This window comes from Manis javanica, chromosome 10 (genome assembly GCF_040802235.1).
Source record: "Manis javanica isolate MJ-LG chromosome 10, MJ_LKY, whole genome shotgun sequence".
NCBI classification, from domain to species: domain Eukaryota; kingdom Metazoa; phylum Chordata; class Mammalia; order Pholidota; family Manidae; genus Manis; species Manis javanica.
In genome coordinates, this window is record NC_133165.1 from 57,454,056 (window position 1) to 57,468,830 (window position 14,775).

The 14,775-nt window shown below is 45.5% G+C and overlaps 1 protein-coding gene across 1 annotated transcript in view; it reads left to right on the plus strand.

Annotated features, from left to right (window-relative positions):
• Positions 1–14,775, plus strand: part of BMERB1 (bMERB domain containing 1) — a 113,011-nt gene that overhangs the window by 61,079 nt on the left and 37,157 nt on the right. The window contains exon 2 of the mRNA XM_036992582.2: positions 10,480–10,603. Within this exon, the coding sequence (XP_036848477.1) occupies positions 10,480–10,603 (124 nt within the window). The remainder of the gene's footprint in view (positions 1–10,479; positions 10,604–14,775) is intronic.

Here is a 14,775-nt window from a genome sequence, read left to right on the forward strand (position 1 = left end):
TTCTTTAGTATCTTACTGCCTAACTTAGCTCGCTTATTGAGCTGTTATATACACTGTCTGGAGATTCTTTTCTTCTCTCCCTTATTATTCCTCCTCCTCCATTCTTCATATGTTGTGTGTTTTGTTTTGTGCTCTTTTTAGGAGTGCTCCTATCTAGAGCAGTGTCTGTAGGATGCCCTGTAGAGGTGGTTTGTGGGAAGCAAATTCCCTCAGCTTTTGCTTGTCTGGGAATTGTTTAATCCCACCGTCATATTTAAATGATAGTCGTGCTGGATACAGTATCCTTGGTTCAAGGCCCTTCTGTTTCATTGCATTAAGTATATCATGCCATTCTCTTCTGGCCTGTAGGGTTTCTGTCGAGAAGTCTGATGTTAGCCTGATGGGTTTTCCTTTATAGGTGACCTTTTTCTCTCTAGCTGCCTTTAAAACTCTTTCCTTGTCCTTGATCCTTGCCATTTTAATTACTATGTGTCTTGGTGTTGTCCTCCTTGGATCCTTTCTGTTGGGGGTTCTGTGTAATTCCATGGTCTGTTCGATTATTTCCTCCCCCAGTTTGGGGAAGTTTTCAGCAATTATTTCTTCAAAGAGACTTTCTATCCCTTTTCCTGTTTCTTCTTCTTCTGGTACCCCTATAATATGAATATTATTCCTTTTGGCTTGGTCACATAGTTCTCTTAGTGTTGTTTCATTCCTGGAGATCCTTTTATCTCTCTCTATGTCAGCTTTTATACGTTCCTGCTCTCTGGCTTCTATTCCTTCAATGGCCTCTTGCATCTTATCCATTCTGCTTATAAATCCTTCTAGGGATTGTTTCACTTCTGTGATCTCCTTCCTGACATCTGTGATCTCCCTCCGGACTTCATCCCACTGCTCTTGTATTTTTCTCTGCATCTCCGTCAGCATGTTCATGATTTTTATTTTGAATTCTTTTTCAGGAAGAATGGTTTGGTCTGTCTCCTTCTCAGGTGTTGACTCTGTGATCTTTGTCTGCCTGTAGTTTTGCCTTTTCATGGTGATAGAGATAGTTTGCAGAGCTGGTATGAGTGATGGCTGGAAGAGCTTTCCTTCTTGTTGGTTTGTTGTCTTCCTCTCCTGGGAGAACAGCGACCTCTAGTGACTTATGCTGAGAAGCTGTACACAGACAGGGACACGCAGACAGGGCTTCTGCTTCCTGCCCGGCTGCTATGGTGTTTATCTCCGCTGTTGCCTCGGGCTGCTGCTCCAAAATGATGGAGCCCCATTGGAGGGGGAGCAGCAGGGAGGCTATTTATCTCTGTAATGGGCCTCCATGCTCTCTGCTGCCCAGGGGGTTAGAGTGCCCAGAGATCCCCAGATTCCCTGCCTCTGGACTAAGTGTCCCACCCTGCCCCTTTAAGACTTCCAAAAAGCACTCGCCAAACCAAAACAACAACAAAATTAAATAAATAATTTTTAAAAATGCACGATTTTCTTTGTCCTCAGGTGCTGGCCTCAGGCACCTGCTCACCAGTCTTGCTGCCCTGTTTCCCTAGTATTGGGTTCCCTGTCCCTTTAAGACTTCTAAAATCACTCACCAAAAAAAGGGGGGGGAAAATGGCCACTCCTGTTTCTTTGTTCTCTGGCGCCGGCCTCAGGCACTCACTCACCAGTCCTGCTGCCCTGTTTCCCTAGTATCCAGGACCCCACACATGCACTGTGCCTGTGCTCTGGTGCAGATGGCTTGGGCTGGGTGTTCAGCAGTCCTGGGCTCCCTCTCCCTCCCTGCTCTTACTCCTCTCCTCCCGCCAGGAGTGGGGGCAGGGGCACTCGGGTCCTGTGGGGCTGGGGCTTGTATCTTACCCCCTTTGTGAGGCGCTGGGTTCTCACAGGTGTGGATGTGGTCTGGATGTTGTCCTGTGTCCTCTGGTCTCTATTTTAGGAAGAGTTGTCTTTGTTATATTTTCATAGATATATGTGGTTTTGGGAGGAGATTTCCTCTGCTCTACTCATGCCACCATCATCCAGTTCTCCCTTCATTTTAAATAAGAACTCCAGAGTTTAGGCCCATTGTTGTTTGTCAACCAACCCTCAGAACTGCATCATTTCACATCCCATCTGACATGTATCTGAAGCTGACCTACATGACCTCTAAGACCCTTCCAATCTTCCCAGGGTTGGGAGCCAGACCCCCAGTGGTACTCAGATGCTTCTAGCATCCAACAGCATTGAATTACACTACAGGAAAGCTACTCTCTTTTTTCTAATTAACAACTTTTATGATTAGCAAAAAAGAAGTCTTCACCTTGGTGGCTTGTCTTTAATGCCTCTCTAGTACTTGCCAATTTTCCAGTATCTTGCTAACCTGCCTTGTTAGGCAACAAAAATTAGGCTTTAGTTGAGCCTTGTGCAGGCCACAATAGTTAGCCAGAATTTAGTAGCATTGCTTTGTTTCCATTGAGTTTATTTTTATGGCTCTTTTCTAATTATGCTAAGTGATAGTGACTTATTATTTATGGGTGGGATATAAACTTTCCTTTAAGGAGTTCAGCTGAGTCAATAAAGGTCAAGGTCAAGAAATATTGATTAAATGGTGTCTTAGTGTGCTTGGGCTGCTGGAACAAAATACCATGGACTGGGGGGGGGGGGCAAACTTAAACACCAAACATTTATTTTTCATAGTTCTGAAGGCTGGGAAGTCGAAGATCAAGGCTCTGGCAGAACCAGAGTTTGATAAGAACTCACTTCCTCATTTGCACATGGCCGTCTTCTCAAGTGTCCTCACGTGGCAGAGAGCAGAGAGAGGAGGCAGGCTCTTGTGTCTCATACTGTAAGGGCACTAATCCCTTCTTGGGGCCCCACCCTCACAACCTCATCTAAACCTCATGACCTCTCAAAGGCCCACCTTCTGATATATCACACTGGGGGGTATCATTTCAATGTATGAATTTGGAGGGAGCACCAAGTATTTGGTCCATGACAGACTGTATGTACACAGCTGTGGTGACTTCTGTGCAGTGATTGAAGTTTTGGGCAATATGCTGTAGCCCTCTGACCTACACATGGGCTTTGAAATCAGACAGACCTGGGTCTGAGTCGCAGCCCTGCCACTCACTGATTGAGTAATTTGTTCAATCTCTTGTGATCCCTCTGAGCCTCATCTTATCAGTCTTAAAGGCAGGGTTATAGTGATAATGATAGCATCTACCAGTCAAGGTATTTAGGAGGATAATGAGTTAGTGCTGGACTCAAAGTAAATGAGCTTAACATGAATGAGGTCCAGGGCATATAGCAGGTGCATGAAAATTATGAAGCAGAAATAAAAGTGGGGATTGTCCAGGGGACCCTGGGCTTAAATTCCTACTGTGACTCATGGTTGGAAATGACAGTCAAGGAAAGACTTTTCTTTGGTTCCCAGCTGTTTGACCCTCCTTGACTACATTTGAATTGCAAGCTTCTCAGAGCTTGCCAGCCCTGCCGCCACCACCCTGCTGTTGGCTTTAGATTTTCCAGATAAGTGGTTAAACCTGCCAGTGCATTCTAGCCATGCCCGGGGGCTCAGCTCCTGCCTGCTGGTGCCACAGGGCTCATGAGGCATGCATCTTCCTGGGTGTGGCATGGGATAAAAACATGGATTTAGCTGCCTTGACCCCCAGAAGTGACTCAGCTCCTGGAAGTTCAGTGACAGCAATGGCACTTGGCTCTGGGGACTTCTGTGTTGCGTGCTCTCTACACAGCAGCCAGTAGATGGCATATGAACTTTCCTTCAAGGAGTTGAGCTAAAAAAAAAAAAAAAGGAAGGTCAAGATCAAGAAATGTTGATTAAATGGTAATACAGATAGTGTCTTAGTCCACTTGAGCTGTTGTAACAAAATACCACAGATTGGGGAGCATACCCAGCAAACATTTATTTCTCACAGTTCTGGAGGCTGGGGGACTGTCTTCTCTAGCCACCCTGAAATGCTTGGCTGTCTCCTTTCAGGATTTGTCCTCCCTGTGAACACATTCCCTGGCAACTAAGGATGCCTACCTTCTAGCTGGGAAATATTGTTGGGAAGGTTTCCAATCATGCTAGTTCTATCATGCAAGCTCAGACCGAAAAGGAACCAACTGTGCATGAGATTCATTTACTTGTGTTCTGTACCAGCGCTTCTCAGAGTCTGGTCTGAAGACCTCCTGCATGAAGGTCCCTGGACATGACCCCTCAGCCCAGGTTTATCCTAATCCCTGGGGAAGAGAATCTTCCTTTTTAACAATCTTCCCAGATACTCACCATGCCTGCTAACTGTTTGAGAATAGCTATGGACCTAATGCAATAGAATGTACTCAGTTTTCTCTATTGTTAAGATGATGATGATACTTCTTAAGTGGAGAGATGGTTCTTAAATGAATATGATCGATTCCAATAAGGGCTTTGCAGTAGGGCCAATCTGGTTTTCAATCTCAGCTCCACGACTTCTTTTCTTGAGCCTCAACTTGCTAATTCATGAAATGGGGGTGCTAAATAGGGCTGTTTTGAGAATCAAATAAGGTAATTTGATTCTAGTATGTGATAAATGCCCAATAAATGTTCGTTATTATTGTCCCTAGGTAAACCTGTTTTTTTTTAACCTTTCAACTGGGGAGATTATAGCATCTACTATCTAGGGCAACAGTTGGCAAAATTTTCCTGTAAAGGGCCAGATAGTAAATATTTGAGGTTTTGTGGGCCATATGGTCTCAGTTGTGATTACTCAATTGTGCTGTTATAGTGCAAAAGCAACCATAAAAAACAAAATACCCATAAATGAATGATCAATGCCAGAGTTCCAATAAAACTTTACTTATGAAATCAGGTTAGGGGACCATTTGCAACAACATCAATGGAGCTAGAGGGTATGCTCAGTGAAATAAGCCAGGCAGAGAAAGACAAGTACCAAATGATTTCACTCATATGTGGAGTATAAGAACGAAGAAAAACTGAAGGAACAAAACAGCAGCAGAATCACAGAACCCAAGAATGGACTAACAGTTACCAAAGGGAAAGGGACTTGGGAGGATGGGTGGGAAGGGAGGGATAAGGGCAGGGAAAAAGAAAGGGGGCATTATGATTAGCATGTATAATGTTGTGGGGGGGTATAGGGAGGGCTGTACAACAGAGAGGACAGGTGGTGATTATACAGCATCTTGCTACACTGATGGACAGTGACTGTAATGAGGTGTGTGGGGGGGACTTGGTGAGGGGGGGAGCCTGGTAAACAGTGTTCTTCATGTAATTGTAGATTAATGATAGCAAAAATTTTAAAAATACAAAAATACAAAAATACAAAATAAATCAGGTAGGGGTTGGATTAGGCCCTGGTCAGAGTTTGCTACTTCCCCACCTAGGGTTTTGTGAAGATTATATGACAGGAGGCTTATCATGAGTCTAGCACAGTGCCTGACACAGAGCATTCACATATAAGAAAGGGTTCTAACTGTTTCCCATCTGATGTGAGGTCTAGGCTCTGCTCCTTTCTCTAGAGGAAGGAGAGCTTCCAGGAGCAAGACTTTTCAACCAAGGCATCAGCCCCATTCTCTGCCTCAAGTCAAAACTAAACGCTCCTCTCAGCTCCTGGATCCTGGCAGCCACCACCCCCATCCTCTCAGAGGGTGGAAGCAAAATGTTGATCCTTGGGGTGTGATTAACTCCTTTGTCCCACACTTGGCCCCTGGGTCTGTTGCCATTTGTAGCCATTTCACTCCCATGGAACCATGCGGTGAGAAATGAGGATGCTTGTATCCATCTGTGGTTAACTAGTGCTTTTGCATCCACAAGTGCGTTTAACCTCTCCCAGAGGCTGTATAATGTGATTAAGGCATGTGGTCTGGGGAGAGCTGGGTTTGAATTCTGTTTCTGCAACATTCTGGTTGTGTATTTTGGCCAAGTCACTTTCCTTCTTTAAGCCTCAGATCCCTCATCTGCAAAATAAGGATTAGAGGAGAAGGTACATATAAAGCGCCAGCAGCATGTAGCACATGAAAGTTATTGAACCCTATTTTGCAAAGGAAGAAAGTGATGCTAAGAGGAAAGTGGCTCATTCACAGTCATGTGGTTGATGATTGACCTCAGACCACAGATCTATAACTCTCTACCCAAGCTGGTTTTCATTATGGCCCACCCCCTGGCCACTTCCTGAGACCCCCACTGCTTCCATCCGGGTGACTAAAGCTCTTGGAAAGAGTCTCACCGCTGTCAGGGATCCTGTGGGCCCATGGCCTGTAGTGGATTAAATAGTGCCCTCCAAAATTCATATCCACCCAGAACTTCAGAATGTGACCTTATGCGGAAATAGGTCTTCTTTGCAGAGGGAAATGAGATGCTAGTGGATTTGGGTGGGCTCTGAGTCCAGTGAGACAGAGACGGACACACAGAACTACAGGGAAGAAACAAAGGGGCTTTGGAGCGATGCTGTGTTGAACCAAGGATTACCAGGAGCCCCTGAGAGTCTGGCAGAGGCAAGAGGGATCCTCCCTGGAGGCTTTGGATAGAGCTTGGCCCTGTGGACACCTTGATTTGGGACTTGCAACCTCCAAAACTGTGAAAGAGTAAAATCCTCAATTTGTGGTGACTTCTTACAGCAGCCCCAGGAAAGTAAGACACCACTCTTGACTCTGAGATGTGAATGGACAGGTGTGTGGGGTTTAGAAGGCCTGCATGGCAGGGGGCAGCAGTGATGGGGCGAAGTGCATGTGTTTTGGAGGCAGACACAGGCACAACTTTGCTCCTTATTTGTTAAAAAAGAAGACATCCCAATCTTGATGGTTTCTGATGAGGATTAGAAGAGATGGCATGGTACAGCGGACCCCGCAGAAATAACAAAGGAAATCATATCCACGCACAGAGTATGACATGCCTTGGATAATTCAATCCTCATAACTTCCCAGGATGGTGTGTCCTCTTACTATACACACCTTACAGAGGATCAAATGAGTCACAAGAGGCAAAGTCCACACAGCTAGTGAGGGGCAGAGATGGGACTCCATCTGACTCCAGAATGCCCCGACGCCCCACTCCTGGCCACCACAACTCTAAACGGCCCTGTCCCCAGAGTCTGCGTGCATTGAAGCTGGCCCTCTATCTGGTTGGAGCCAGCACCCAGTAATACTCAATCAATACTAATATTTTTATCCTGTCCCTTCCTTCTTCCCTCCTTCTTCAAGTCAGGACTCAATATTCCAATCTCAGGGGCCACTTCAGCCTGGTGTCAGGGGCCATAGGACCCCAAATCTGATTCCAGAGGCCTTGAGCACGTCACAGAGACAATTTCCTTAAAAGCCTCTGTAGACATCTCTCCCCCTTCTGAAGGCCCAGTCCTGAGACAGTCATCTGATGTCCCTTCTCATTCTGACGCTCACCCCTCCCTCCTCCCTGTCTCCCCTTCACCCTCCTTGGACACCAGGTGCAGCCTGACAGCAGGATCTTCTTCAGGACCGCCATTGTTAGAAGGCAGGAGGAGGCAGTGTGAGTATCTCCAATTTAACATTTTCTCCCTTTCCCCCACCTCTCCTCTCTTCCTCCCTATGACCCATCTAGACAATTTTTCACCACCCTCCTCCCTGGCTCAACACCAGACTCTGCACTATCTAGGTTGTGAAATCTGGGAGCTCTCTGAAAATAAAAAGCAGACATTGCTCCAAGAAGCTGAACCCAGAAGGGAGAAAATCTCCAACAGGCCTAAAGGTGTCATGCCACAATTTCTTCTCGCTGAGTAATTTCTTGGCCTTTTCCATTGCCTCTGCTCTTGTTTATCTCTTACAAAATTGCAGATGATCTCAGAGAGAATTAGGGAGACCATTTATTTCAATGGGAGAACCAGTCACAGGTAATTGCCTTCCTCCTGATTCCTCAGCAAAATGAGTGGTGAAGGGGAGGTGGGAAATTTTGGCTTATGGAAAGGATATGTTAGGGGATAGGCAGTTTACCCAAATCTGATGTCTAGTGAAGGACTCATGGCAGGAGTATCCCACAGGTGAGAAAGCAGTCGTGTGGGCTTCCAGGAGGAGGTGTTATTCTGAGATTCAAGCGGGTAGGAGTTGACTTAAGGAAAGTGTGCAAATCACAACACCTCAGACCCTGGGCAGGTGTGCCAGGCCAGGGCTCCAGGTCGCAGGAAGGGGACAGGTGGAGAGAAGGCAGTTTTCCAAACGGCTGACTTGGAGGTAAGGGAAAAGACAAATGCCATGTGCTGAACCAGCGGGTAGGGTTTGGAAGGAGTCAGCAGATGTAGGTGACAAGAGGAGGGTGGTGAACAATTGTCTAGATGGGTCATGGGGAGGAGGAGAAGAAAGGTTGGGAGAAAACGTTAAATTGGAGATACTCACATTGCCGGAGATGTTGGCCTCAGAGAAAGCAAAGTTCCTCTCCCGTACTTCTCCTTCTCTACCTGTGAAAGCCCCTAGAGTACTGCATGTTTTAAAACCCAGCCATTCACTCTGGAAATGTGGCCTAAAGTCACCTCTTACATGCATGCAGAGATTGAGCTTTGAGAATGTTCATCACTGGGCTGTTTATCATGGGGAAAATGGAAAACGACCTTAATGTCTGGGGGTTGGTGAAGTGATTCACGATACAGCCACAAATAGAAGACTACACAGCCTTTCACACTCCTGGTGGGAGGAACATGCCAGAATGTGTGAAAATGCTCATGAAAGGTTGGTAAGTTGAAAGAGCAGATAATAAAATGTGAGACCCTGACTTTATATTACAAACACCAGACCTATATAAAATGGTATAGATAATGGGATATGTGCATACTCATGTATATTAATATGTATGCATGTATCAACATTTTTAACTACCAACATTGGGTCTTTCCAGTCCTTAAAAAAATATGTGTGTGTATTCACCACTTGTTGCAAGTTTGTACCTTTAAATAACATACATGTCATCCCCCGATGGCCCAACCCCTAGTAACCACCATTTTGCTGTTTTTCATGAATTGACCTTTTTAGATTCCACATAAAGTGATATCATACAGTAGTACTTGTCTTTCTCTGTCTGATGTCTTTCACTTCACTTAATATGCTCTGGGTCCATCCATGTTCAGCAAATGACAGGATAGCTTCCTTTCTCATGGCTGAATAATACTACATTGTGCATATACTCTATATTTTTTTACCCTTTCATCCATTAATGGGCATTTAAGTTGTTTCTATATCTTGGTTATTTTGAATAATGCTGTGATAAACATGGGTGTGCATAAATTTATACAATATTATATGTCAAATATATTAAATTAAAAAATACCTGTGTGTATATATAATATTATACAAATAAAACACATATGTAAAACCATACATATTACCCTATGTATATACACCACATATATAATATATAATCATATAAATTACCACACATATACATCAGAGGAATGTACACCAAAAATGTTAATGGCAATATATGTAGCAATATGTATACACACAAATATACATATATATACATACTGTTGTGAATTGACTGTTTATGACCCCCCTGAATTCATATTTCGAAGCCCTAGCCCTTAGTGTGGCTGACTTGGAGATAGAGCCTTTGAGGAACTAATAGGTCAGATGAGGTCATAGGGTGGGCCCTGAACTGATAGGATTAGCATCCTTATAAGAAGAGACATGAGAGGGCTCTCTGTTTGGTCACAGAAAGAGGCCATGTAGTCACACAGTGAGAAGGTGCCCATCTACAAGCCAGGAAGAGAGCTGACATCAGGAAGTGACCCTGCCAGACCTTGATCTGGGACTTCCAGCCTCCAGAGCTGTGAGAAAATAAATGTGCACAAAGTTGCCCAGCCTCTAGTATTTTGTTATGGCAGCCAAAGTGAACTAATACACATGCATATACATACATATATGCACATATATGTGGTGCCTTCTCTATATATGACAATATATAGGTATTTACATGGCTTTATGCATATGACAATATATATAACTAACTACAAAGAGAAGACTGGAAGAATGTCCATCAGAGGGTGGATAGCAGTTCTCCCTAGGCAGTGGGGTTACAGGTGATTTCTGACCTTGATCTTTCCTGCCTACCTATATTATCTGAATTTTCTACACAGCAAACCTGTTTGGCTTCATATTACTATTAATATGTATTTCTGTAAGATTATAATTGATTGCTATAAGAATTATTATACAATTTTCTTCTGCTTAGAGGAAAGCCTGCTTTCCTCTGGGTCTTAGAGGCTGCGACAGGGCAACGTGGCCATAGTCAAGGGGAGCAGAGGCTCTGGAGCCAGGAGCAGGCAGAGATGTCAAGGCCACGTCTATAACCTTGAGCAGGTTTTGGTGAGCCTGCCTGAGCCTCTTCTTCCCATTGTCGCAGGGTTGCCATGGGAAATGCATTTCGCAGTTTCCAAAACAGACACGTGATGTGCAGGCTGGGATCTGTGTGCCTTCCGGTTTGTGAAGGTCCCTGGAACAAGGACAAGGGCTGTCCCTAGGGAGTTCTTGGAAACCGGTGCAGCCTCCGGGTCTTGACGCCTGCATTTCATGTCTTCCGCACAGATCAGCTGGACATCATCTCCATGGCGGAGACCAGCATGATGCCCGAGGAGATTGAACTGGAGATGGTAAAAATTCAGCGTCTCCGGGAAGTCTTGGTCCGACGAGAGTCTGAGCTCAGGTTTATGTGAGTGCCTCGGGGAAGCGGCCAAGCAAAGACGGGATGTGGAGGGGGAGGACCCCGCAGAGCCTAACATTTATGATTTATTGCTGTGGGCTAGGCGCTGGGATAAAGGCATTGTGTGCATTTATTCTAAAAGTTCATCTAATTCTCGTACCACCTAGAGAAGGTGGACTTTGGAATCTCCTGCTCTAACTGAGACCCTGGTGCCGGGATTGAGTTCAGGTGGGGCTGTCTCTTTCTATGTTACCCCTTAGCGAAGAGGAAAGGGGCAAGAGGAGAGGCTGGACCCGGAGGTGGCACCCGCCCATGGTGCCATGGTGGTGTCGGGAAAGGCGCACGCTCCGGGTTCAGAGAGGCCTGAGATCCACAGTGCCGGGTGAGCTGGGCGGGCTCTCTCTGAGCTGCAGGGCCCTCGTGTGTAGCATGGGCAGAAATGCCGGTACCTCTCCTCTGGTCGTTAGCGGCCTCTGACTCACACAATTCGAAAATGTTTTGTCGACAGAACACAGAGCATTCCCGAGGAATGACAGGTCGTCTTCCCAGAGACATTGGGCTCCAGCAATTAAACAGTGAGAGTTTAAAAGCAAAACAAAGCAAAAGCAGAGGGTTAGGAGACAGCCTTTCTGGGAGACTCGCTACCTGGCCTCCCAACCCACAGTGCTACCCAAAAGAGCCATAGCAGCGCCTTTTCCACGCACGTGCCGGGCACCCCTCACCCACTTTCACCGATTTCTCTCAACTCCATGAGGCCTGTCATGGGATTATCCCATTCTGCAGACAAGGAAGACTGAGGCTCGGAGAAACAGAACAACCTGCTCTGACCCAGCTCTTCTGCTTTCAAAACCCATGTTCTCACTGCTACTTTCTTGGACCTTCCCCATGCAAGGGACTGTGATATTCACAGCTGCCATTTATTCAGCTCTGTTCACATACACGATCGCTTTGCACAGTTCTGAGAAGAAGGTTCTAGAACATCCACTTTCTGCGGATCGGAAACCTCCTCCCTTTCATCTGGGAATAAACTACACCAGTGCATGAGTGCTCAGAAACAATCCCTCCCCACCCCATGTTTTTGGGGGTTTATTTTTCAAAACAACTCCATGAAGGATTGGTCGTGTGGGAGAAGTTATCAACAAAGACCATGTGTTCTGTTAGGTCAGGTGATTCCAACAACAGAGAACCGAGACTGGAAACAATGAGTTTGAGGCACCCGTAGGTTTGCCAAGTAGACATGAGCAACTGGCAGTTCTGTGTTTTTGTGTGAAGTATAGGGGGAACCACTGAACTAGATGTAGAGACTCAGGGCTCACCCACTTGCAGGCAGTTACTGAATTAAAGTAATGGATGTGGTCAACCTGAATAAAAGAATAGACAAAGACATCAACAATCCATGTATTGGATCCAGGAAATGCTGAAATCTCCATGCAGCTCCTCCCTAAGGATGGAGTTGGGGGAGAGGGGAAAGCCAGCTCTCAAGCTTTTGGTGAAAAAGCATGGATAATTGTGAGTTCAGTGGCTACAAAAGAGTTTGGGGTGTTCATAGTCTATAACTAATACATACATATCACAGTCATGAAAATTAAAAGTCTGTCTTCCTCTGGTTTATCTTTGATCCCAACTCAGAAAGGTGACTTCTGTTAGTGGTATTGGTTTTCATTACTTCTAGTGTATAGTTTTAAGAGGACTCTTGTATTTCTTAATATGTAACTGTTAGGACGTACCAACTACCTCCCCACCCCCTGCCTCGTAAAAGATGATTCAATGAGTGCCTAGGTCTTACTTTCCAATCTATTTCTATTTTTATACTTCCAAGTTTTACTTTTTACGTTCTCAAAGAGTGAAGTACTTCAGTTCTAAAACTATAATTAAGCCTCTGTTCTTATGTATAGAATGTTTCTAGCATTACAAACACGTGACTGGCATTTATAATACCCTCCCCATGTTTTAAAAGGAAGGAAGACACAGAACATGAGCTCCTTCAGCTTAAAGGTGCTCAAGAGGGGCCAGAGGTTACTTTTGCTAGTGTGGGGACAATACCTGTCACTTTACATTTACTGTCCTTTGCATCAAGCCTGTGTGTGTGTGTGTGTGTGTGGCTTCTGGCACACAGCAAATGCTCAATGACAAGAAAGCTAACATATAATTGCTACCTCTGGGCTAAGCCCTACACTAAACTCTTGACTTGTGACCTCAGTGAATTTCCCCCTCATGCCCATGAGTCTGACCACTTAGGGACAAATGTCAAGAGTGGACACTTGAATAAATCAAATTATCTCAAGGATACAGAAGCATTTCAGTGTAGTCAAGACATAGAGTGGGGCTCCATGCCATTCTCCGGTATGGGGCCAGCTTGCTAGCCATTTGGAGACAGCTGCAGGTAAGACGGCTGCCCAGGCCCAGCCTCGTGCAGCATGTAGCCTCATCTGGTGGTCAATCTCAGAGGTGCACAATGGACCCCAGGTAGAGGTCCTGGCCCACTCAGACCTGGACAAGCTCCTCATCCATCATCCTTTGCCTGCCAGCTAACAGGCCATGTGTGGGCCTTTTTAGAGTCCAGTTTCCTGGCCATTTCTCAAAGTCATCCTCACATAGCTGTAGGTCTTAATGGTCCTATTCTTGTTTCCATTTGAGAGAAGAGGGAATTGGAGGTGAAGAAATTTGCCCAACATTGCACTAGCTAAGCAGTCAGGTTAGGATGCAGTCTGACCCCAGGGAACTTATTGAGTGAGTTAATAAGAGAAAAAGAAGGAAGGAAATTCCTTAAAGAGTGTAAGTTCCACGAGGGCAGGGATCTATGCATCTTTCTTTCTGCTGTATCTTTCCAGCATCTTGAACAGTGTCTGGTATTCATTAGGCTAATTTGTATTTGTTGAATGTGCAGTAAATTATTTTTCCCACTTCATCCTTATCCCAACTTCTTATCACATGCACGTGCATGCTAATAACACACACACGCACGCGTGTGTGCGCACGCACACACCTACACACACACCACGTGAGACCCCTTGGTTTAGCTTAAGACGGAAATAGAATTTCAGACCCATCTAAGCACTTACAGGCTTAGGTGGGGAAGCCCTGAGTGACAGGAATGTGACAACCTTTGACTGAAACAGTCTCAGTGAGCGTAGCTGTAATAGCCAGGGTGAGATTGGTTTTGTCACACCTGCTCCAAAGTAATCAGTTAATACTCATCAGCTCCCATGGAGACTGCATGAGTCAGACTGTATTTCAGGGTTGAGAGTGGGGCTGAGAGTCTTCTCCCTTTCACATTCCCTGCTACGTTGACTCTTTTAAGAATGGGTCCAATGACTGCTTCCCTAATACCTCCAATGTTTAGCATTATGTTTTCATGGATTTGCCTTTTCTTGTCTGCTCTGTCTTGCTCTGCTCCTGGGCCTCCCTGCCTTGGCTGGGTCTCCCTCTTCTCTTGCCAAAACAGTGAGGAGGTAGAACGGGGAGGTGTATGTATTCCCAGGGAACTAGCCTGAACTCATGGGGCATGGGCTCCAGGGTCATCCCGGCTCCACCACGCCCTCTGTCTGTGACCTTGGGCCCTTGGCAGAGCAAGTGAGAACTGCCTGCCACCAAGGACACTGATCTGCCACACACACGCCACGTGTGTTGCATGCACTTGCTCATGTACTTTGGCTTATTGAATCCCTATGAGAACCCTTAGGGGATGGATTCTATTCCTTCTGCTACATGGATGAGGAAACCGAGGTTGGTGAGGTAAAACAACTTGTTCAAGGTCACCAGCTTGAATGTGCAGATCAGGATTTGAGCTCCAGCTGTCTGTCCTGGAGAGCCTACAACCCTAAACTCTGTTATCTTTATTCCAGCATGTTATGTTTACTGTTTTCTCTTTGCCCAACTGCTGTGGAATGCAAAGACAAATGCCCACAGGCCTATAATTCCCCATTGGGTTTTGTCTTGTTCCACTATCTTGAATTTAGTGAAACCATTCTACTGAGTCAGGCTTTGGACTTCTCTGTGTCCTTTCCCTGGAGATAAAGTGATTTATTTGAAATTAAAATGATGAGCACCAATTTAGGCAGTCAAGGTTACCAAGTCAACCTGCTGGGATTCACCATGGAGCCCTGTGTCTGTAGAGGTTCTCAGGGTCCCCAACCATCACATTTATTGAGCACTTACTGTGGGCCCAGCCTGGTGCTGAG